Raw genomic sequence first — 23473 nt, 5'->3', positions numbered from 1 at the left:
TCATTTTATTTACTGTAGACTTTCAGACCTGGCTCGGAGTCCTTTTCTACCATACTTCTACAATTCTTGGAGATTTCAGTGTTTACATAACAAACAAAAAAATCATATTCTAGTTTCAAATTTCCTAGACCTCTTTCACCTTACCCTTTCCTCCTCTGCACTGAAGCCCTTTTCCAAGGGATAGGCCTTTAAAAGGTCACTCACAACCTCAAAGTTCTGCATTCCAAACATCGTAAACAAATTCTTGGTTTTTAACCTCTCTCATCCTTTCCTTCCCATCAGATATGCACAAGAATCACGATTAACCCTCCAGTCTCAGCTCTCCCATTGCCTTTGAATTTATCAGTTTCATCCTAGTCTACTTCCTTTCTCGCTGACAAGGTCTTTCATCTGAAGTTCATCATCATCAGTTACCTCCTAAACATAAATCCTTGAGTAGTAAGAGCTACCCTTTTCTGTTTCTGCATTTTGGAAGTTAAGAATACTAGAGAAAAAGCCGTTAGTTCTTTGATCTTGCATGACTATGAATTCATGGTTTCCAAACTTGACTAAGACCTCAGCCTCATGTCAGTACTCTTGCTTGTCCAAATCAGTTCCCTCCAACTTCCCCTCAAAACCTATTCAGCCCTTGCTCCCCTCAAACCTCTTCTCCTCTCAGACTGGACTCCTTCATTCTCAGATTTCAGCCTCCTACTTCATACTTCAATCAAGAAAACAAAGGTTCTCTCCTCCAACTTCCTACATCCTTTCTCAGAAAATTCATTATCCATGTTAATAACTCAAGATCATTTTTATTGAAAGTGAAAAACAAAGTGCCTGTATTTATGTTATTCTCAATCATTTGAGAGGTCCTAACCCATTTAATGGCTTAGAACATGAAAATAGAGTAGATCTGGCCTGAATAACTACAGACAACAGGTGCTGTAGTCTATGTATTCCTGTCTCAGTGGGAGCCAGATGAAACATTACCTGGTTCTCCATTTATTATAAATTATATACATACTTTAAATTCTGACACAGTACAATTGGACTGCTAAAAATGCAAGCTCAAAGACTGTGCCACTTTCAAGATGAAAAAGATAGTGCATCTTTGATCACTGCAATGGAGAGAGAGCTGCTGAGACTTCATTCTTTGGAATTCACCTCTTCAGAGTCTCACTTTCATCAAGGCACTATCTGCTGGTATTGTTTACAGCTCAGGAACACCACAGTCGTTGTCTTGGAGGTCTGGGCTCTGCACCTACAAACTATCCAAACCAACTTCTTGCAACGTTTGAGAGAAAATAGTCAGCGAGACATTTGAAATTACCTTCCTCCAATAAAAGAACTCAGTGTCATTAATCTTCAAATGTAGACTTTCAGACCTGGCTCAGAGTCTTTTTCTACCATACTTCTACAATTCTTTATCACAAGCTGGAGAACTTGTGATTATTTAACGAATTGTTTGTACTTCCAGATTGAGAAGGTACAAAGCTAGTGCAGATGGCTTTGCTTTTGAAAAGACTTGTTGAAAACTGTAAGCTTTCAGCTAAGTTTCCAGTTTACCAAGCCTCAATATTTCTTTCCTTTCTGAAATATGAAGTACAACAGCCTTCTATAAGTAGAAAAAAGTTTAAGACAGCAGTATGTTCCATTTCATAGTTCTGAATTTTTTTCCAAAACTATATTTTCCCTTCATTTCCCCTGTATTTTCCCTTCAGAAGCAGTGCATTTACATTGACTAATCTGGATTACTTCATGAGTGGGAAATGCATCCTTCTTCAACTATCTGGCAGCCAGCAAAAACAACAGATTCCAGTGTGAGGCAAATTTTAGGTTTCACCTTCATAAAAAAACAAGGATTTGTCCAAAATATTGGCAGTTAGGGTAAAAGCTTATGTTGAGGTTCCCCCCAAAATGTTGGTTAAATCCTGTAGATCTTGACATTTTCCTGTATTCAACACAAAATGTTATTCTCAAGGCAACCTTCATCAACCCCAGCCCTTTTTTCTTCTGGTTGGGATTTTCGTTCTTATTCCAGGTAGACTTTCAACAGCTCAGATAGCTGGACTCATTCCACAATGCCAAGACCTATGCCCCCAGGTCCTTTACTAGGTAGGAGATGCAGCATCTGACCTCGAGATGGCTGAGCACAGAGGAGCCTGATAGGCTCCACACTGAGTCAGGTACCCAGCAGTTTAGCAGTGCCCCCAACAGACATCCAACTCTCCATTGGCACTGACATCTCCTCCTCAGCCTCATAGCCCCAGGTTCACACCTCTGCCCATGCCTACCCTCCTGCTGGCAGCAGCTCCTCCACCAGACTCAGAAACTGCTGGTCGCCTAGCCCCTCTGGGGCCACGCCATGCCGCCATGCCAGCAGAGGCTGAAGCAAACCTCTTTTTGTTCATCATATTTTTAATAACTGAAGTTAAAAATTATTCTCTATATTTCTTTTTTTATAGGACCCCATTTTCATTTCATAAGCAGATATCTTTTCTCTTATCCTTGATATTAACTATACTTTATTTTATTTCTTCTGTTCATTGATGGTCTTTGTTTTCATGTAAGTTTTTTTTTTCCTGTTTTTACCTCTCCTAAACTGTCTTTTCTTTTTTTTTTTTTTTAAGATATTATTTATTTATTTGACAGACAGAGATCACAAGTAGTCAGAGAGGCAGGCAGAGAGAGAGAGAGAGAGGAGGAAGCAGGCTCCCTGCGGAGCAGAGAGCCCGATGCAGGGCTGGATCCCAGGACCCTGGGATCATGACCCGAGCCGAAGGCAGAGGCCCTAACCCACTGAGCCACCCAGGTGCCCCTAAACTGTCTTTTCTTAAATGTCTAGTGATTCTTGGCTGCCCTTTCATTTGTGTAAGTGAGAAGCTAACTGGAAGAAGTGCATTGGTGTGTGTTGGTGGGTGGAGAGTATAAACCTGGCTGTCCAGGATTCTAGAACCTGGGCAGGAGAAGCTACCTGCTATTCTTGCATTTCAGTATGCAGATTTTTGCATCCTACTATTTTTAGCTCCTACACACACCCCCACCTTATCCTGTGCCTATTGTCTCTGAACCCAGATGTTCCTTGGATCAGTTTGTCGGACTAAGCGTGCTATTACTTATGACAGATGTGGGTGCGATAGTCTCCTGACTGCCCAGAAAGTTTAAGGGACCAGGGAAGTTCAATCATGTTGCCAAGTATACCTCATTCCATGTTCTCAGCATTCTGCCAAGCTAATCAGATCAATTCTTATAGGTATTCCATTTCCTGTAGGCGTCTGGAATCCTATTTCTTCTAGTCTGCTAAGACCATTAAATCTCCACCAGCTTGTTGTCTAACTTAAAAAGAAAAAATTCTTTCATCCACTATTCTTCTCTGATTATTTTAATGAAATTTTTCAGGGAAAACTGATGCACAAGGATGGATAATCTGCCAAGTTTAACTGAAAGGGCTCAATAGTTAACTGTTGATATTTCTAAAACATTAGACAATAAGGCTTTCAGTTTCCTCCCCAGGTATAAATCTGACCTAAAGTTTGTTACCTTAATGACAGTTAAAGAAGGGAGTTAAGCCTGCTCACCAGCCCCTTAACTCTCTTCCATACCTATCTTTTGTAGAAGTTGGACATGGGGCTCGATCCAAGGACCCTGAGATCATGACCTGAGCCAAAACCCAAAGTTGGTGGCTTTACCGAGTGTGCCATCCAGGGCACCCCTCCTCCTCCTCGACCTCTCTGGCTTCAACTCTGAGAAGCATTTTCCTCTGATTAGCCACCACCAAAATTGCCAGGACTTCCACAGTTCCTTATATTTTATAATGTGGTTTTTATTTTTATAATAAGACTGTTTCTCACATTAGACACATCATCACATGGGTGTAATGAGTCTGTCATTCATGTGTGCATCCCCTCAGTGGCTGGCACAGCACATGACATGTAGTAAGTACTCGATATGTATTTCTTGAAGGAAAGAACAAAGGAGAACTATGGACTTGCTTAAGGATAAAAAGCAATTAGGCTAAATACTTTCAATTAAGATTAGTGTTTATCTCTAGGTTCAGAATTAGCCAACCATAAGGAACACCAGTGAGACTCTTAATGAAGAAACTAGAATTCAATCATCTAATTGGAAAATAACACTGAAACAGAGACTGTACAAAATAATTGTTTCCGGAGCATGTGTGTGTGCATATTCCTTTTTTCCATTTTTCTGTAGGATAACTTCTTCTTACTGAGTTCTGAAGAAAATACGTCTCAGGACACACAACCAATAAGTCCTACCTTGAAGATGGGAGAAGAGAGCTTGCAAGGAAACAGAGGAAAATGGGGAAACATGAACAAGGCTCCATTGAGAAAAGATCTTTAGTATAAGGAAAGGACAGAATGACATATAAATATGCCATTTATAAGACAGAAGATCAAGATTCAAGAAAAATATGGAGAACAGCAATAATTTAAGAGAATACAGACATGGATATTATAACACTGATATCATACCTTAAAGTATATGAAGAAAACACCTGAATCATAGAGCAAAATTGATAATCAACATAATACAAAGTAGTAACAAATGATCAATCTGAAGTCAATACTGGGATATGTCCTAATAAAGCCTTAAGTTTCAAGAAAAAAAATTAAGAATTCTCTATACTTCAAAAGCAGAAGGAAAGTAAACAGATTACTATCAGGAAACCAAAGTCAAGAGTGCTTTTGACTACCAGACAGTGGAATAACATCTTCAAATGTCTTAAAGAGGAAGTGTATGATCCAAGGCTGCTCTGCCCTCAAGCTGTCCCTATTACATGGTGGCTACAGGAGTTTCTAAGAGATGCTAATTTCCAACAGCCTTTCCACTCCTACATCTTTCTTCAGAAAACAACAGAGTGTGGTACTTAGAACACTAGTAACTCAAGGCTTACAGAGAAATTTGAAGAAACATCTTTCAATGGCTCATAAACTACTCAGTTTAGTGGTATATAAATAATGAGGAACAGATCAAAGAATGGTCATTTAAAGGGGTCAAATGCAGGGGTACCTGGGTAGTGCAGTTGATTGACTCTTGGTTTCAGCTCAGGTAGTGATCTTATGGTTGAGAGATCGAGCCACATGTCAGACTCTGTGCTCAAGGTGGAGTCTGCTTAAGTCTCTCTCTCCTTCTGCCCCTCCCCCTGTACTTGCTCTCTTGTTCACTCTCTCTTGTGCAGGTGCACGTTCTCTCTCTCTCTCTAAAATAAATAAATAAATCTGTAAAGGGATAAAATAGAAATGCCCAGAAGGAAAGAAGTTGGTGTGGATTTTAAATAACTCCATTAATTTTTGGAACAAAATCATACTTTAAAAAATGTCAGTTCTTCATATAGCAATCATAAAGAATGTGACAGGAGAGAAAGGGAAAATAAGACATTTGATTTAATAATGATCCAAACGTATTGAGATGGCTGAAGCAGATATAATTTTATGGATTTTATCGGTCAACAAATATTTATTGTGTATTTATGTGTCAGACACAAAGCCAGGGACGTACTAGAAGATGAAAATAGAGTGACAGACAATTGGAAGTGTCTTTCGCCCTCTCAAGGCAGATATTAGTTGATATAAATGAATATGAGGGTCAAAGTGATACAAAGGATAAACAGGGCTATGGTCCCCAATATTTTCAGCATTAGAGATGAAACCTGAACGTGTGTTTTAAGTTGTTTACAAGAAATTTCAGAAACAGGAAAGCTACCTTCTGAAATATAAAAGGAAAATATAAATGGGAAATGCATCAAAATCCTACCCTCCCTCTGCCTTCCAGCCTTCATTGCCTTAGGTAACTAACTCCACTACAACTTAGTCAAGTGTCATCTTGCCTGGTTCTTCCCTAATTTTTATAGCACATATACAAATACACACCTGCATATGTGCGTGCGTGCGCACATGCACACACACACACACACACACCCCTAGAGTATTATTTCTATATCTGTCCATGCTGCCAATCACTTCTCACACCTAACAGTCACTGACTTCTTCAACTACAGTTTCTGGGACCATAAGGCTTCTTGAGAAAAGAAATCATGTTTTGTTCTACTTTGGACCGTCCGGGCCTAGGAAAACCCCTTTCTTCTCTGTCTCAGTAGAAACTCTCACAAGTCCCCTTTTCCACTTCAGGTGGGCCTATATCCATTACAATCTACTGAAACTCCCTCTAACACACACATGCACACATGCACAAACACACACACTACTCAAAGACAAGTGAGGTTCAGATCCTGAGTTAAGTTCTTGGCATTTCTGCTTCCAACCCTGGGATGGTAAAACAAAAAGCAAGTCTGTCTTCTTGGAATGAGGCTGAAGGTATCATTTATTCTTTTCTGCATCTTATACCAATAAGAACCAAACATAAATGATTATCTCTACAAGTTATCTTGATATCTCTGATATTCTCCGATATTCATCAAAGTCCTTGGTGAAACAGAAGGAATGGACAAATTCTTTCAGCAAGAAAATTATATGATACTTAATCTAAGACAGTGATAGATAAACTTGCTAATTGCCAGAACTAATACAATATAATGAGTAACTTTTGCAAGGGTGAAACAAATGTTCTGTGAAGCTTTGACTTTATATTAGACAGTCCAATTTCATTTATCTTTAATAAAGTATAACTTTGGTTTCTGTGTATCACTCATTCCATCAGATCACTTTCTTACACCCAACTCAGATCATACACTTTCTTCTTTAATGTCTCAAAATGATTTTATAAACTATGGGCCATATTAACTAAAGCTCCTGAATATTTGACAGAATGTTTTTAATATCCTTGCTTTATTCAAATTCTAATTAAGAATTTGTTGTACTGGGGCGCCTGGGTGACTCAGTGGGTTAAAGCTGCTGCCTTCGGCTCAGGTCATGATCCCAGTGTCCTGGGATTGAGCCCCGCATCGGGCTCTCTGCTCAGCAGGGAGCCTGCTTCCTCCCTTCTCTCTGCCTGCCTCTCTGCCTACTTGTGATCTGTCCGTCAAATAAATAAATAAAATCTTTAAAAAAAAAAAAAGAATTTGTTGTACTTACTATTAAAAAGTATATTAAAAAATAACCCCAAAACTTAGCAGCCTAAAGCAAGGTGGCTCTCATTCGGGGTTTGTCCTGTGAATATAGTGAGATGTTAGCTGGGGTTGTAATCAACCCCAGATGTCTCACTCACATGGTAGACAATTGATCCTAGTTAGTTACCAGCTGGAAGCTCAGATTTGTCTGCTGACCAGAGCACTTCATAAAGCCCCTCCACTTTGGCAGTCGCATATAGTCTGACTTTTTACTTAGTGGCTCAAGTCTTGCAACAAGCAATGAAGACACTTTATGGCTCATTTTTGCTTAGTCTGAGAAGTCATACAGCATCACTGCAGCCCCAATTTATTGTTGCAATCAAGTAACAAGTCACCTATACCCAACTAGAGAAGACATACACCCCACCTCTTGATGTGACGTCAAGTTCACTATGTAACAACACTTTATGGGATGAGATATTATTCCAGCCATCTTTGGAAAATACAATCTCTTATTGGATACAAGGCAATTGACTGTCTTAGTGTAGACACCAAAGATATTAAGAATGTTGTCTTATATCTCTATAGTCATAAATTATTAGTCTTCCACATGTACCATCTTCCAATTAATTCCAATAGCAATAAATTTTGTTACTAATCACTCTCTCAACCTGTCACCTTGCTACAAGCTTTGAAGGAAAAGAACTGATAGCCTTAATATAAGATTTTTATTTTCCTGCATGAGCGCTGATGAAGGAAGAGAACTCATCTCTCTTTAAAACAATGGTTCTTATGATGGCCATTTGGGATTAACCAGGAAAAAAAAAAAACAAAGAAAACTCTTCATTAATTTTTTATATCATGCAAAAAACACGGAGGAAATAAATGTATCATATATATGTTACATATGTCTGCTAGACTGTGCTAAGCAATATACCTAAATATATACCCACATCTACATCTCTAAGTATATCCATACTTATATCTATAGCCAATCAGTCTTTCAGTACTCAGTGACATTCAGTAGTTTCCCAAAGTCATACCTAATTTGTAGCAGAGTTCAACTTTTGAAATCAGTATTGGGTAACTTCAAAGCTTGTGCCCTATCCATATCATTTATGTTAAAATATTAACGTACATGCTTTTTCTTGATGTTATGGTCATTTTTATATATCCTCAAAATTACCTTTCCTTGACAACATACATTTTCTTAAGTTCTTCTCCACTAATCTCTTCAACCACTGAATAAGTGTGTAACTTTCATAAGTGAATATAATGATATCCTTGAATTCCAGTCACCTGTTCCATATTGGCTTTCTCATCATTTGAAATTCCTAGGAAACTCAACATACAGTTTTAAAGGTGAGAATCTTTTTATTTATACATAAACTTACTCAGCCATAGCTCAGAAATCCCATCCTAACTTGATAAAAGGAGTACTTAAACACAAGAGACTTTTGACTGTTTTCCCCTTGCATAAAATTTGTCACCAGATAGGTAATTTTTTAATTCAAATCCTTCCAAATAATGTTGCCTTGCTTAGATATCCAAAAACTACACAAATTAGCTCACGTAGGTTACTGAAGAAAGAAATCTGAAAATGTGTATCTGCTAATACATTTTTATAAGCTATACAATCAAATCTCCAAAATTTTTATCGTTTTGGTTTTTTTTTTTTTTTACAAAACATTGGAAATGCCATCTCAATAATATCGTAATAAATCATATGATTTCAGAGGGATGAATTATTATTACCTCCCTGAGACAACACAAAATGTACTTCCATGCTCCACCATGCCTACTTTATACCTGAGTTTTAACAATCATGAAGGAGGGGTGTTTAAATTTTTAGTCTATTACCTCAGGCATTGTGCCATGCCATATTTGGGTCTGTGATGTGATGTCTGATAGAGAATTGTAGCTGCAAACTGACAACTGTATTAGGAATAGCTAATTTAGTTGTGCACAATAGGGGTTTTTTTTAATGGCAGTTAACTGTGATTCCCCCTCGCCACAGCCCCCCAGCCAAAAATTTGAAGTGAGTGAGAATTAGCTACTCTTCCTAACCTTCCTAACTATAATGAAATAAATTTCAGACCAAATTCTGCCACACATACAGACATTTATTAAGCAAGAATTTCTGAGGCAGCTGGGTAGCTGTCACTTAAGCCTCCAAGTCTTGATTTCCACTCAGGTCATGATCTCAGGGTCATGGGATTCAGTCCCACCCTGAGCTCCATGCTCAGCATGGAGCCTGCTTAGGATTCTCTCTCTCCCTCCCCCTGCCCTTCCCCTGCTTACATCCCCATGCGCACGCTCTCTCTCGATCTCTTTCTCTCTCTCAAATAAAATATTTAACAAACAAAATGAGCATTTCTTAGCAAGGAGGCAGGAGGAGATGACACAACCTCATCTGTAAACTTAGTGAAATCCCAGCAGTTCGTCCCCTTGGGAACGCCAACCATCACAATGCACAAAAGATCCCTGGAAGCAGCAGCCCCAGAAGGGGAGGCACCTGGTTACTATACTGTTATAGTTGGGTAACCAGAAGTTCTAATCCACAGGGGTACACAAGACCATTTAGAGATTCAATGATACACTGTTTTTATGGATCAAACCCACTTGTGCTTAGGAGGCTTGTTCTGTAGGATCAAATACTGACTGAGTTCCAGCTAGCTGAAGTGAATATGGTAGCCCCTGGAGTGGTAAGGTCTTGTCGATAAAGTGCTAACTCAAACACCTCCAGTCTGTGCATTCTTTATTAGGGAAACTTACTGCCCCTGTAATTGAAGTTTGCACTAAAGTGCACATTCATACTGTTCAATAGTCTATGCTATAGTGTTTTAAAGCAACAATGTTAAACTGTAAGAACCATAACACTTGTTGCTCAAAATCATATTTACCCAGTTAGCAAATCTTGACTGAACACCTACCACTTGTCAGGCATCCTGCATTAGATACCAGGCTCGTAAAGTGAAGTAAGATATGGTCCTTACCCTTGAAAAGCTTACAAATCGTGGGAAAACATAAGCGAAGTAATAACTATAATATGAAGTGATAAATGCTGGATGAAAGGCTCACACAGGCTGCCTCTGAGATCCAAAGAAGGACAACTGTATCAGACTCAAGAGCTTTTCTGCATTAGCTTTCTAGAAGAGATGGTTCTTGAGCTAGTGTTAGAAAATCAGTAGGAGTTAACTTAGATGTATTAATGGAGGAAAGCATTTCAGACAGAAGCAGCAGAGCAGTTCTGAAGTCACAGAGGTTTGACACCTCACAATCCAGTCTAAAAACAAGAAGTAGCTCAGAATGGCTGGGGAGGGGGGATGAAGAGGGGGGCTGGGGAGGGGGACAAGGAGAGTGGAGTGTGGAGAGGGAGATGAGCTTAGGGAGACCAGATTATTTAGGTTTTATGTGTTAACGTGAGCAGTTTGAACTTCTCTAAAAGGTATGGGATATCATGGAAGGACTTAAGTAATGGAAGTACATTTTAGAAAAATCATTCTAATAGCAACGTGTAGGATGGGTTAAAGTGGGATTGGGGAGGAGGCAGAGTTGATGTGGGGATAATACACATGAAAGGTGGTAAGAGCTTGAGCAAAGGAATAGGCATTGAGAAGAGTGAAAGCAACGGATTCAAAAGTAAGATACCACAGGACTTGAGACAAAGTGGATATACAGCGTGTGAGAAAAATCTAAACTATTGAGAGCCTTGGAAATTTCATGGAATAGTGTCACACAGTAAATACCGTTGACCCTTGAGCAATAAGGATTTGATCTGTGCAGGTCTGCCTACACTCGGAATTTTTTTTATAAACACAGTCCTGAAAATGATTTTAATAACATTTTCTTTTCTCTAGCTTACTTTATTTTGAGAATGCAGTATATAATGTAACATACAAAATATGTGTTAGTTGACTATGTATGTTATTGGTGAGGATTCTGGTCAACAATAGGCTATTAGTACTTAAGTTCTGGGGGAGTCAAAAATTATAGGCAGATTTTCTACCGTACAGGGGATCAGCGACCTTACCTCCATGTTGTTTAATGGTCAACCATCTACATGACTGGCTAAATGAAATCAAGCTCAAAGGAACAGAAGCTGCACTATGACGCACTTATATATGAAGACATTAAAAAAATGTGTTTTCCTTAGAAGTTTATATAACCATAAAGTAAAAATGGAAGGTTATAACAGGACCTTTTCCTCATTATCAGATTCTAACACTTCCCTATCAACCCACTGAATTTTCATTGCCCTTCTCATGCTCAGCTTGTCATTTTGGTTCAGTTCCTTCTACTTCTTTAAATGCTTTAACTGCAGATGTTTGCCCTTGTTGGCCAACCTAGTAGTGACTACATTTTATCACAGTACATATTTTGTTTATTCAAGCATTATAAACCATAATCTCACATAGATATATATGCATGTTAAATAACCTGCAGTAAGCACAGCCTATTAAACACAATTCTCTCCTGAAGTAATTCACAACAAATTTGACTGGAAATCCAAAGTAATTAATAAAATGTGTTTCATAGCATCAAAATTATGTGTTATTTTTTTTTAAGATTTTTTTAAAAAGATTTTATGTATTCATTTGACAGACAGAGATCACAAGTAGGCAGAGAAGCAGGCAGAGAGAGAGGAGGAAGCAGGCTCCCTGCTGAGCAGAGAACCAGATGCGGGACTCGATCCCAGGACCCTGGGATCATGACCCGAGCCAAAAGCAGAGGCTTTAACCCACTGAGCCACCCAGGTGCCCTTATGTGTTATTTTAAGTGACTCTATGTGACTCTACAGTCACTGGTTCATTAAGTACATATGGTCATATACTATAAAATTTAAAAGAGGAACATACACTTTTATCTATATTATGCTCTAGTTGCTCCATTATTCAAATATATATTCTTTCCTAATTAAAATATAACTTAAAATTCCTAAATAGTATCCCTTGTTTTCTAATATAGTTTGAGTTGCCCCAAAAATTCTGTAAAGCATTATTTATAAGAATAGAGACACTAAAATTAATATGTAGAATTCAATAAATAGTATAGCTACTGGGAAAACAACTCTATACCACAAAGACCTCTTGAAGATCTAGAGAATGATAAAATATACTTAGCCATAAAATTCATGTAACATCACTACAACATATAATTTCATATTTAATATTTTAAAGTTAATCAAGAGATATTTTAGACTCCTAAAGACTGTTAAGCATAGAATTTCAAATGTCAGTTATTATGCTGTGGGTGTTTGAAAATGTAACTACGTAATTAAATGCTCCTCTATTAAACTGGGTACTAAATAATAGATTTTATTGTACCAAAATCAAAGAATGCAGACAATAAAGCAAATGCAGAATGATTTATTGTGCCACCAATTAAAATTTAACAAAATACACAAATAACATATTGAATATGTATTTTCTAACTCAACACTGAAATAAAGTGTAAAATAATGAGAAATTAACTATTCCTAAGCTCCTAAGTAGAGAAACTTTTTGCAAACACATATGAATATTCATATTAAGAAGGTGGAGGCTTATTCAAGAGTATGCTGTGACATTAACATGTTAAATCCCAGAAGAATCTTCCCTTTTTTCACAATATGACAGTCTATACATTTTCTGATTATATTCACAAGAAAATATGCTTAACAACATAAGACTGGAAAGGACAATTATAATACATCTAACCATTAAATAATATCTATTCAGAAGAAAATATGTTACTTGTTTAGTATAACAAAAAGAGATGTTTAGAATAACATACATTCATTTTAGGACACAAACATCCTTTTACATTTTGTTAAGAATTACTAAACTATCCCTGAGTCCATACATGGGATAATGCACTTTTTGAGATCTTTATTTAAAAATCTAAGAAAATATTTTCCCTCCCATTTTGTATTGTTTCTAGCTAACAGTAATTCTGTGTAGGTAATAAGGATTCCAGTTAAAAATAGAACAAAAGAACGAACAGAGCTGATCATTTGAATAATTACATCGTGTTCTACTGGACAAGCAACAGCACATAATTTAGAAGAATCCACAAGACAAGTCAGTATTTAAATAAGCATTTGAAGGGTAAGCCTCCATCATTCTAAATATTTATGCTACAGAAAACATCTATACCATGTGGAAAATTTCTCTTGCATATCCTCTAATTCTTTTAATGTTTTCAAATGTTTTAAACAAGCTGAACTATTTGAAGTCTTAGAGGCTTTGGACTCCATTCCAGTTCATCAAATTGAGAACGGTGGCAATCATATTTTGGGGAATGGGTAGCCAAAAAACAATGGACCAGTAACTTGGTTACTATATAGAAACTCTATAGTTTGATACAGATGTAACTTTCCTACGAAGCCTAATCTTAACAATGACCTTTATGGAGGGGAGAGGGATGGGGGGTTGGGTGAGCCTGGTGGTGGGTATTATGGAGGGCACGTATTGCATGGAGCACTGGGTGTGGTGCATAAACAATGAATTCTGGAACACACACACACACAAATAAAATAATTTTTTTTAAAATTGACCTTTAAAACACATCCAAGATAAGTAATGAACCAGCAAGATAGAGCTTTACACGCTTAGAGTCAGGCAAACACTCAGACATGCACATGACCAGATATATACCTCCCTTCAGCTCTTTTTCTGATTCCTCCTACCAGGCTCAACCTGTTTGAGAAAAAAAAAAAAAACAAAAGAAGTCCTAGAAAAATATATTCCAGGGTTTGACCACATTTTACATTCAATTCACCTCGCCTTTAGAAGGCTTAGTGCTGAAGACACACTCATTCTAAAAAAACTAAATCCCCCAAGGAGTACGTACAATATTAACAAAATCTTCATCATGTACTATCCCTATACTTAGACCTTCATAGTAATCTTCAAATTCGCCATAGGTCACTTCATCAGACTTGCTGCAGGCATCTTTTAATGTTTCTAGAAAAGATAATTCGATTTCTTCCTCTGTGGAATGGCCTGTAAGATAGTACCGACTGTGAAACAATCTCCTTAAAACACTAGTAAAATGACTGATGACGATAAAGAAATACTTAATCACCTTATGAAATCTTTTCAAGAATTTCAAATCTTATGTCAAACTACCCTCCAATTTATTCAAGTAAGTTTCTTGCATGAATCAGAATTTAATGGTGGGGCACCTGGGTGGCTCAGTGGGTTTAAAGCCTCTGCCTTCGGCTCGAGTCATGATCTCGGGGTCCTGGGATCGAGCCCCGCATCGGGCTCTCTGCTTGGCGGGGAGCCTGCTTCCCTTCCTCTCTCTCTCTCTGCCTGCCTCTCTGCCTACTTGTGATCTCTGTCAAATAAATAAAATCTTAAAAAATAAATAAATAAATAAATAATAAAAAAATTTTAAAAAGAATTTAATGGTGATGACTTCAATACACATTCAAGGCAACTTTTAAGCCTCTGATCAGATGTGTCTTATAGGTATAAACAAAATAAGAGTCACTACTGTAGATATTCTTTTATATCTTAATGTTTTAGAGGACTCAGCTTTATTCTCATTAGAAATGAGGAAAGAAGAAAACAAGTAAATAATTTCAAAGATTTATAGGCTGTTAACGCAGTAACCCAATGCGTGAAAAACATCCCTATATTCAGGCATTAGTTATTTTATGAATCAGTTACTCATAACTGCAGCTAGAAAATATTACCACAAATAAGATTCAAAGGCCTATGAAAATCTTTGCCGGAAGAATTTTCACCAGATTAAATCACTCTATTTTAATCTCTGACATTAAGTAGGCTATTTCCACTACATCATACTAAATATGATTAATTTCATTCTATAGGAAGATGCTACTGAGAATCAAAAATGTAAAAAAATATAATGCTTCAATTTGTTATTTAAAGAGAGAACATAACTGCTAAGTAAAATAAGTCAGTCAGAGAGACAAATACCATATGATTTTGTTCATATGTGGAATTTAAGAAATAAAACTGATGATCATAGGGGAAGGGAGTGAAAAATGAAATGAAAGAAAAAACAGAGAGGGAGGCAAACTGTAAGAGACTTAGCTATAAGGAACAAACTTGGGGCTGTAGAGGGGGGTGGGGGGCTGGGGTAACTGGGTGATGGGCATTAAGGAGGGAACGTGTTGTAATGAGCACTGGGTGTTGTATGCGACTGATGAGTCACTAAACTCTATCCTAAAACTAACAATACATTATATGTTAACTAACTTTAATTTAAATAAATAAATAAATAAAATCTAAAAGAAAGAAAATTACTCATTTGAACATGCTATACCCGTTAAGATTCCTAACCTTGCGTATTACTGAGATGATTGAGACATTGTAGTCTCCACCCAAGGATCGTGACTGAAAAGTACTTCTAAAAAGAATATTTCACTGAGCTTAATTTGGGAGAAGCAGGTCAATTTTAGCAAATCAGGAAGAATATATTAAACCTGGAAATTTTATATCTCTAGAATCACCCTTTCACAGCCATTTAAATTCAATTAAAATACTGTAAAAGTCCTTAAAACAAAACAAAACACAGGGACACCTGTGGCTCAGTTGGTTAAGCGTCTGCCTTCAGCTCAGGTCAGGATCTCCCAGCATCAGGCTCCTTACTCAGCAGGGACCCTGCTTCTCCCTCTCCCTCTGCTGCTCCCCCTGCTTGTACACTAGCTCTCTTTCTCTCTCTGACAAATAAATAAATAAAATCTTTAAAACAAAACAAAACAAAAAACCAAAGAGGCAACATAAAATATCTGATTCAGCCTTTTAATTCATTTGATTTTTTTTGATTCAGAAAGAGAACAATAAGTTATTTAATTAAGTAGCTTGGGTTATTTTGTGGTCTGTGAAAATGAAGGAGCTATCTCAGGTTCTACCCTACTCACATGGATCTATATCTATTCCCAGGATCCTAGCATGGAGGAGGAAAAAAGACATTCTTTAAGTTTTTAATAAAAGGAATTAAAAGATGAAAGGAAGCTACAAAATATGGTCAGATGATAATCAAAGAAAATAGAGACCCATATACAAAGGCAAAAAGTGTCAGAGAAATCTAAATGACCCTCTAAATCACTCTGAAGCCATGTTGCATTTTAAAATTACAAACTTAAATTGGGAATACCACCCACCCAGGTGGGCAAAATTAGGATAAGAGTTGGATCTTTTTCAAAAAGCAGAAGTTCTCTAAGGGACTTAGATAATAATTCATTGTTAAGGGCCTTTCAAATTAAAAAAAAATGCTTTAGACGTTTGCTGTCTTTTAAAAGTATGTGCAAAATAAAGAAAATGATTATTTTATTTTTAAAAAAGGCTGAATGAACAAGGACTGGATAATTATGCTCTGCAGAAATGGTAATATAAAACAACAGAGTGAATTTGTGATTGAGTGTTAGTCAAGGGTTAAAATTAACCAAAATCTAATATATATAAAAATATATACCTGTTGGCAAAAGAGATTTCCTCCTTTGTTTATCACCCATACTATTTTTTAATGAAAACATTTTTTATTTAAATTTTTGTTTCAAATACTCGAGAATTTTATACCTCCTCTGTATCACCATCCAAGAACTACTTACCTTTTATCATTTTTAACTAACCTTTCTTTCTGTTTACTTGGACACCATGAAGTATTTTATTTTATTTTTTTAAAAGACTTTATGTATTTATTTGTCAGAGAGACAGAGAGAGGGAGAGAGCACAAGCAGGGGGAGCAGCAGGCAGAGGGAGAAGAAGGCTCCTCCCCACTGAGCAGGGAGCCTGACATGGGACTCCATCCTGGGACCGAGGGATCATGACCTGAGCTAAAGGCAGATGCTTAACCAACTGAGCCACCCAGGTGTCCCACCATGAAGTATTTTAATAAACAATGATGATATCTCTACAGAGAAATACATTTGGGACATTTCATTTCTATTAAAGCTGAAAATACCTTTTTCTAATAAGTTATTTAAGTAAAGTAAAAAGAAAGTATTTTCTATAGTAAAATTGTGCTACAAAAGCCTTAATTTGAAATTAATTATAAATTGTAAATAATCTAGGGGCGCCTGGGTGGCTTAGTCAGTTGAGTGTCCAACTCTAGATTTGGCTCTGGTATGATCCTGGAGTCATGACAGGAATCCCGCATTGGGCTCCAAATTTGGAGGGAAGTCTGCTTCTCTCCTTCTCACTCTGTCCCTCCCTTTGCTCACTCTCTCTCTCTCTTTCTCAAATAGATAAATATTTTTTAATTGTAAATAATTTATATTCCAGAGATGGGCATGCGACTAGATTATAATTTGTATTGATAGGTAATATTTTTAAACTTTAAACTTTAAAAAACTAGAATGGGTGTTCTTCTTTTTAAGACTGCTTGTACCTACTAGCTTATCTTCCTTAATGTGAATGCAAAGATGAGATATGGAATTTTGGGTTTTTGGGTTTATCTTTTTTTTTTGAGGTGTTGGAATTTCTTAAACTAATGAAGGCTTATCCAACAAGAACAAAACCCTCACCAACAATTCAATGACATCTAACAAAACTAAAGCTGTTTTAGCAACTTAATTAAGATCGTTAGAAGGGAGAAAACAAAGAGAAAAACAATGTAGGATGTTGAAATCACCTAATTTTGAAATAAAACTATCTTGTTCTTATATTTAGCAAGCTAATTAAGGAAGAAAAGCTGAGAATGACATAGGTTTAAAGAAAAAGATATGCTAAATCCAATTCAATAATGCTAGAAATTTTCTAAGAGCAACTGCAGTTCATTTAAAGTCATTGATAAGCAAATTAAACTATTCTGACCTTAGACTATCAGAAATCGGGAAGCCAGTGATAGTTAGCTTTAATCTTTATAACAAATTGCTGTTTTTTTCACTTCATAATTAAAAGTAATAAATAAACCATTTACAAGGGTTAATGGTGATAAACAAAAGTAATTACAGGGTAACTTCTTTTAATAATAAAAATATCAAAGGAAAATTCTGGAATAGTATTCTATAAGAGTATTTAACAGTATATGATCAAAATCATATATTAGAAAGAAACTTCATAAGATATAAATTACAAATGGTCAAAAAATACAAAAATATGTTTAACCTTCCAAATAACCAGGGAAATGCAAATAAAATTTTTTTTTAGTCTATCAGATTGGCAAAATTCTGTGGTGTTGGGATGACAGTCAGGGAAATGAATTCTCCAACTAATGGCAATATAATCTGGTATAGCCATCTTATAATGCAATTTTAAGTATCAGTTAAAATTTGAAATGTAGATATTCTAGGTATTGAAATTACCACCCCATAGAAAATAGCAGAAAATGAGCCTAAGGAGTCACAAATAAGCATATTCATTGCTTCATTGTTTAGAAATTTAAAGTCTGCCAGTAGGAACCTAACTAGGTAAATTGTAGTGTACTGATTTTTAAAAAGAATAATATGCAGATTAAAAATAAGGTGGCTCAATACAGATTAATATGGCAAGAGCTCCAAAACATATTTTTGAATGTAAAAAGTAAACTACGTACCAAGTGTGTTTAGTGTACCTGTCATGCTAAAAAGAATATATATATATATATATATATATATATATACACACACAAGAAGTATTTGATATTTATAGCACCTATACAGCTATGAAAATTCATAGAGTAAGGACTGAAGTGTATATATATTAAATGATAACATTACCTCTATAGAGGAACGTGTGATGAAAAGAGGAGAGTCACTGTGGCCAAATACTTTCTTCATACTAAGAATGTATTAATAAATCAACTATATAAAAATTAAAGTCAGAAAAAATATAGTACGTAATGAATCTCTAAAATTACAGATCTTCCCTGACTTAACGATAAAGTTGTATCTGATAAACCCATTGTAAACTGAAACTGTCTTAAGCTGAAAATGCTCTCAATTCACCTAACCTAAAACACCATAGCTTAACCTAGCCCACCTTAGTCGTGCCCAGAACACTTACAATTAGCCTACACTTGGGCAAAATCACCTAAGGCAAAGCCCATTTTATAATATAGTATTGAGTATCTCATGTAATTTATCGAATATTGTATATATATGTATATATACTGTATATACATGTATGTATACATACACATATATAATAAAGTATTGAATATCTCATGTAATTTATTGAATACTGTACTGAAAGTGAAAAACAGAATAGCCATATGGGTATAGAATGATTACGTAAGTGTATAGGTTGTTGACCCTCCTGGTCACATGGCCAGCTGGGAGCTGCCTCTTGCTACCGCTGCCCAGCTTCACAAGAGAGTATCAAACTGTGAATGCTAGCCAGGGCGAAGATCAAAATGCAAAATTTGAAGTACAGTTTCTACTAAATGCACATTGTTTTAGTACTGTTGTAAAGTCAGAAAATTGTTAAGTCAAGCCATCCTAAATTGCCTGTATGTATTTGAGATATTTTCTAGATCCTCAAATTTTGATACACATATGTATGCCCGTTATATATATACCACCATTCCCAGAGAAAGACATTCACTTTCTGTCTTGAATCTTCAAGTATACGAAGATACAGTAAAACTAACCCAGAGAACTTGCACATGTAATTATCTGTCCTCTAAATCCATTCTGTCCTAACTCAAATTCCTCATGATCTCCTCAGTAAGAAATAAAAATTCAATCTCATTTCATAAGCATCAAAAAAAAAAAGCATAAACAATAGACCTCAGAATATTTAAATGATGAAGGTCAAATGGCTCTTATGTTTCTGGTTTAAAAAATAAGTGTTTATTTCCTCCCTTAATGGCCCCAAGTCTACACGGTAAGTTAATATAATTTAAGATTTTACTTTTATTAACATTTTAGAAATCTAATGCATTTTGACTCATAATAATTACCTGAAATTACTTGAGGATGCTTCTTTGCACAGTAACATTTTCTTATGTCTGTAATAGGCACACAGCCAGTTTTGTTGAAATCCAATTTCATGAAGGCCTAAATAAAGAAAAAAATGTTATTTTTTTCTATGAAATCATTAGACATGAGAACCCAATTTTCTATTCTGTAGGTTATCCTTAAGCTCTAAAAAGCCAGTTTAAAAGTACTGAACTGCTATAAGAAGGAAGTATTATGAATATAGGAAGTTACTGGAGCAAGATGTTAGGTAAACTGCACTCTCTGCCACCCTGACCTTGAGATAGTAAGCTAACCTCTGTTGCCCTAGCTTTTCTCTTCTCATATTGAAGAGTTGGGTAAAAGACCTTTCTGGTAACTTCCACCTCTAGGATTTATAAGAAACTGATAAATGGCCAAGACAAATTGCCAGGACCATTTTGATTAAAAAAGTGAACATGCAAATATTCATCACTAAATTCAATAAGAAAGTACCGTATTTTTTAAACAGCTTATGTTACTCTATTTCCTGAAATTTAACACCACCTTTTGATATGCCAGTTGTTTTACTGCTCTGCTAAATTCAATGCAATTTTTAGTACTGTAAAATAAAAAAATATTTTACGGGCAAGAGGAATGGGTATATAGAATACACAACCAACCCAAAGCAACAGCCCACATTTCCAAAAGAGTCAAAACTATAATCAAGTTTGTTTATTCACAATAATGTGTTCACAGAAATATGGTACCTTTTATGGGCTGAATCCCCCCCCCCCCATTATACATTGAAGCCCTAACTCCTCCCCTGCTCCAGTGCCTCAGAATACGACTGCTATTGTGGAGATAGGGCCTTTAAAGAGGTAATTTAAGTTAAAATAGATTTGCTAGGGTGGGCTGTAATCCAACATGGCCAGTGTCCTTACAAGAGGAGGAGATGAGGACACAGACGCAGACTGAAGGATGACCATGTGAGCATAGAGGGAAAAGACAGCCAGTCACAAGCGAAGGAGAGAAACCTCAGAAGATACCAAACCTGCTAACATCTTGATCTTGGATTTCAAGCCTCCACAACTGTGAGACAATACATTTCTGTTATTTAAATCACCCAGTCTGTAGTATTTGTTATGGCAGCCCTGGTGAACTAATACAGTACTTTATAACTCTACTTTTATCCTCTTTTCCTAGTATCAAGATTTATGAAGGAGATAACCCTCTAGCTTCTACTCCTGATACATCTGTCACCTGGACATGAAAAGTACAAATAAGAGCAAATTTATAAATTATTATGTGATTAATTCATTTAACATGAAGTTTTTATTGTGTCTTTTGGCCAGTAAAGATTTTGATATTTTCTATTTGAGATTTATACCTCATGTAATTGTTTATACTCTTCTATACACAAAAGCTTTGTTTCAATATTAGATACATACACACAGGTACATATTTGAAAGAGAAAGAAACTACATTGCTCAAAAGTATGCTCTAAAAATGGCCAGCAGAACCTGAGTAAGATGTAGTTTCCTATAAAAATCAGGGCCTCCTGGGGTGCCTGGATGGCTCAGTAGGTTAAGCCTCGATTCTTGATTTGGGCTCAGGTCATGATCTCAGGGCTGTGGATCAAGACTGTATTGGGCTCACTGGGGTGGAGCCTGCTTGAGATTCTCTCTCCTTCTCCCTCTGCCCCTTCCCTCACTCACACATGCCCAAGCATGCTTCTCTCTCTCTCTCTCTCTCTCTCTAAAATAAAGAAGAGAATCTTAAAAAAAAAAAAAAAATCAGGGCTCCTGTTTTTAATTCCAATTTAATAGTCATTTTAACCTTCATTTGAACAGCTAGCTAATATGCATATTATAAAAACCAGAGAAACATCTCTTAGTCATACTCCTAAGATAACATGTATTGAGCCTTGACACTAGAACAGCCACAATGCTAAGAATTTTACAAGTTTAGTCCTTATACCAACTCTATGAGACAAGAAACTAAGGCTCAGAGACATTTAATAATAGATAATCATATAACTAGTTATTTTTGGAGCCAGAAATTTATGGAACTAGTAATGTGTGAACCAAAATTTGATTTCAGATTTTATTTTCCTTTTAAAATCTGTTCCTAAAACAAGGGGACATCTCCGTAGCTCAGGGGTTAGAGCACTGGTCTTGTAAAGTCTGTTCCTAAAACAATTGCATAAATTATTTTGCTTTATCCTGGTAGATTTGTATATGTATGTGTTTGCCTGTATTTTACTAATTCCAAAATTTATTACAGGTGAAGGGATTTAAAACATGTTCAATAATAATCAATAAAGTTGTAAAATAATGAACCCAACACTCTACTAAAAGTAACTATTTCAGGGGTGCTTGCATGGCTCAGTCAGTTAAGCATCTGCCTTCTGCTCAGGTCATGGTCCTGGAGTCCTGTGATGGAGTCCCGCACCAGGTTCCTGGCTCAGCAGGAAATCTGCTTCTCCCTCTGCCCGCCCCCTCACCCCCCCCCCGCCCCCTCACTCCCCACCACCTCCCCCCCCTCCCCTGCTTGTGTACCCCTGCGCATGTGCATGCCTTCTCTCTCAAACAAATTACAAAAATTTTTAAAAACTTTTAAAAGTAACTATTTCAAAGATTATTTAACAAAATTACCTTTCGAACAAATGATTTCCTGTATTCATTCATTTCACCAATAATGGCACGTTTGAATTCTCCATAATCAACCTTGCCACTGTCATTGCCATTCAGAATTTGCCATGCAGACTCAAAATCCTAGACATATTCACAGAGACCACTGTTTCACCTTTTAGTTATATATGACCACAACAAAACTCATCCGAATACTATTTTGTTACTACTTTTGTAGCCCCAGGCAAAGAAGCAGGTTTAACAAGACAATTCCAAAAAGTTACATATAAGCCCAAGCAAAGGCACTAAGAAAACCATTTAAAGGAATTCTGTGGTGGACAGTTCTGTAAAATTCAGGGTCATTTAGGAGTATCAGTGTCACAAATTCTTATTTTAAGTTTGATTCCTTTCGATACAAAAATGCTCACCACTTACTGGAATTTGAACATTTAATTATTTTTAATGTATTATATATTTGACAATTAAAAATTCACTTCAGGTTCTATAGTGCTTGCAATTGGCATTAGGGCCACTAGTGGTATTTCTGCTAGTTGTCATGTTTCAAAGTGCAAAAGATCTAAATGGCTCCAATATTATCCCGCCATTCACACTGAAAGGTGTTATTTTGAGTAAATCCTTATGCCAGTTTGTTGATTTTACCATTGCCACTTACTTCTTTGCAAATGCACAATTTAATAGAATGTTCTAGTCACAGAGTTCCTAATAACAACAACAAAATAATGCAGATGGGGTTTTCTTAAACTCAGGTACATAAATATATTTTCAAAGTTTCGGTCAAGTTGTTAGCTTTAAACAAGATTGTAAATAAGACATCTAGCAAGGTGACTGACAAACAAGGGGACTCAAAAAAGTTCTACTTCCTCCTGCTTTTTTCAATTAAAATTCTAATAAAAACTCAATCTTAAGATGCCCTGCTTCCCCCAATTTTCAATAACCCCTAATTTGTCTGTCATAATGCCTAGCACATGACTAACTTTAAGTGTCTGTAGAATGCGCTCT

The 23473-nt window shown here is 36.3% G+C and overlaps 1 protein-coding gene across 1 annotated transcript in view; it reads right to left on the bottom strand.

Moving 5' to 3' along the window:
- Nucleotides 1–12474: 12474 nt before the first annotated feature.
- CAPS2 (calcyphosine 2) overlaps nucleotides 12475–23473 on the bottom strand; it is a 44623-nt gene continuing 33624 nt past the window's right edge. The window contains exons 15-17 of the mRNA XM_080811371.1: nucleotides 22478–22597; nucleotides 19847–19943; nucleotides 12475–13992 (exon numbers count right to left, since the gene is read on the bottom strand). Coding sequence (XP_080667497.1) covers nucleotides 13817–13992; nucleotides 19847–19943; nucleotides 22478–22597 — 393 coding nt within the window. The 3' untranslated portion in view covers nucleotides 12475–13816. The remainder of the gene's footprint in view (nucleotides 13993–19846; nucleotides 19944–22477; nucleotides 22598–23473) is intronic.

Source organism: Martes martes (assembly GCF_963455335.1).
Source record: "Martes martes genome assembly, chromosome: 8".
Classification (NCBI taxonomy): Eukaryota; Metazoa; Chordata; class Mammalia; order Carnivora; family Mustelidae; genus Martes; species Martes martes.
The sequence above is the reverse complement of the archived record's forward strand: the minus strand, read 5'-3'. Positions and strand labels throughout refer to the sequence as shown.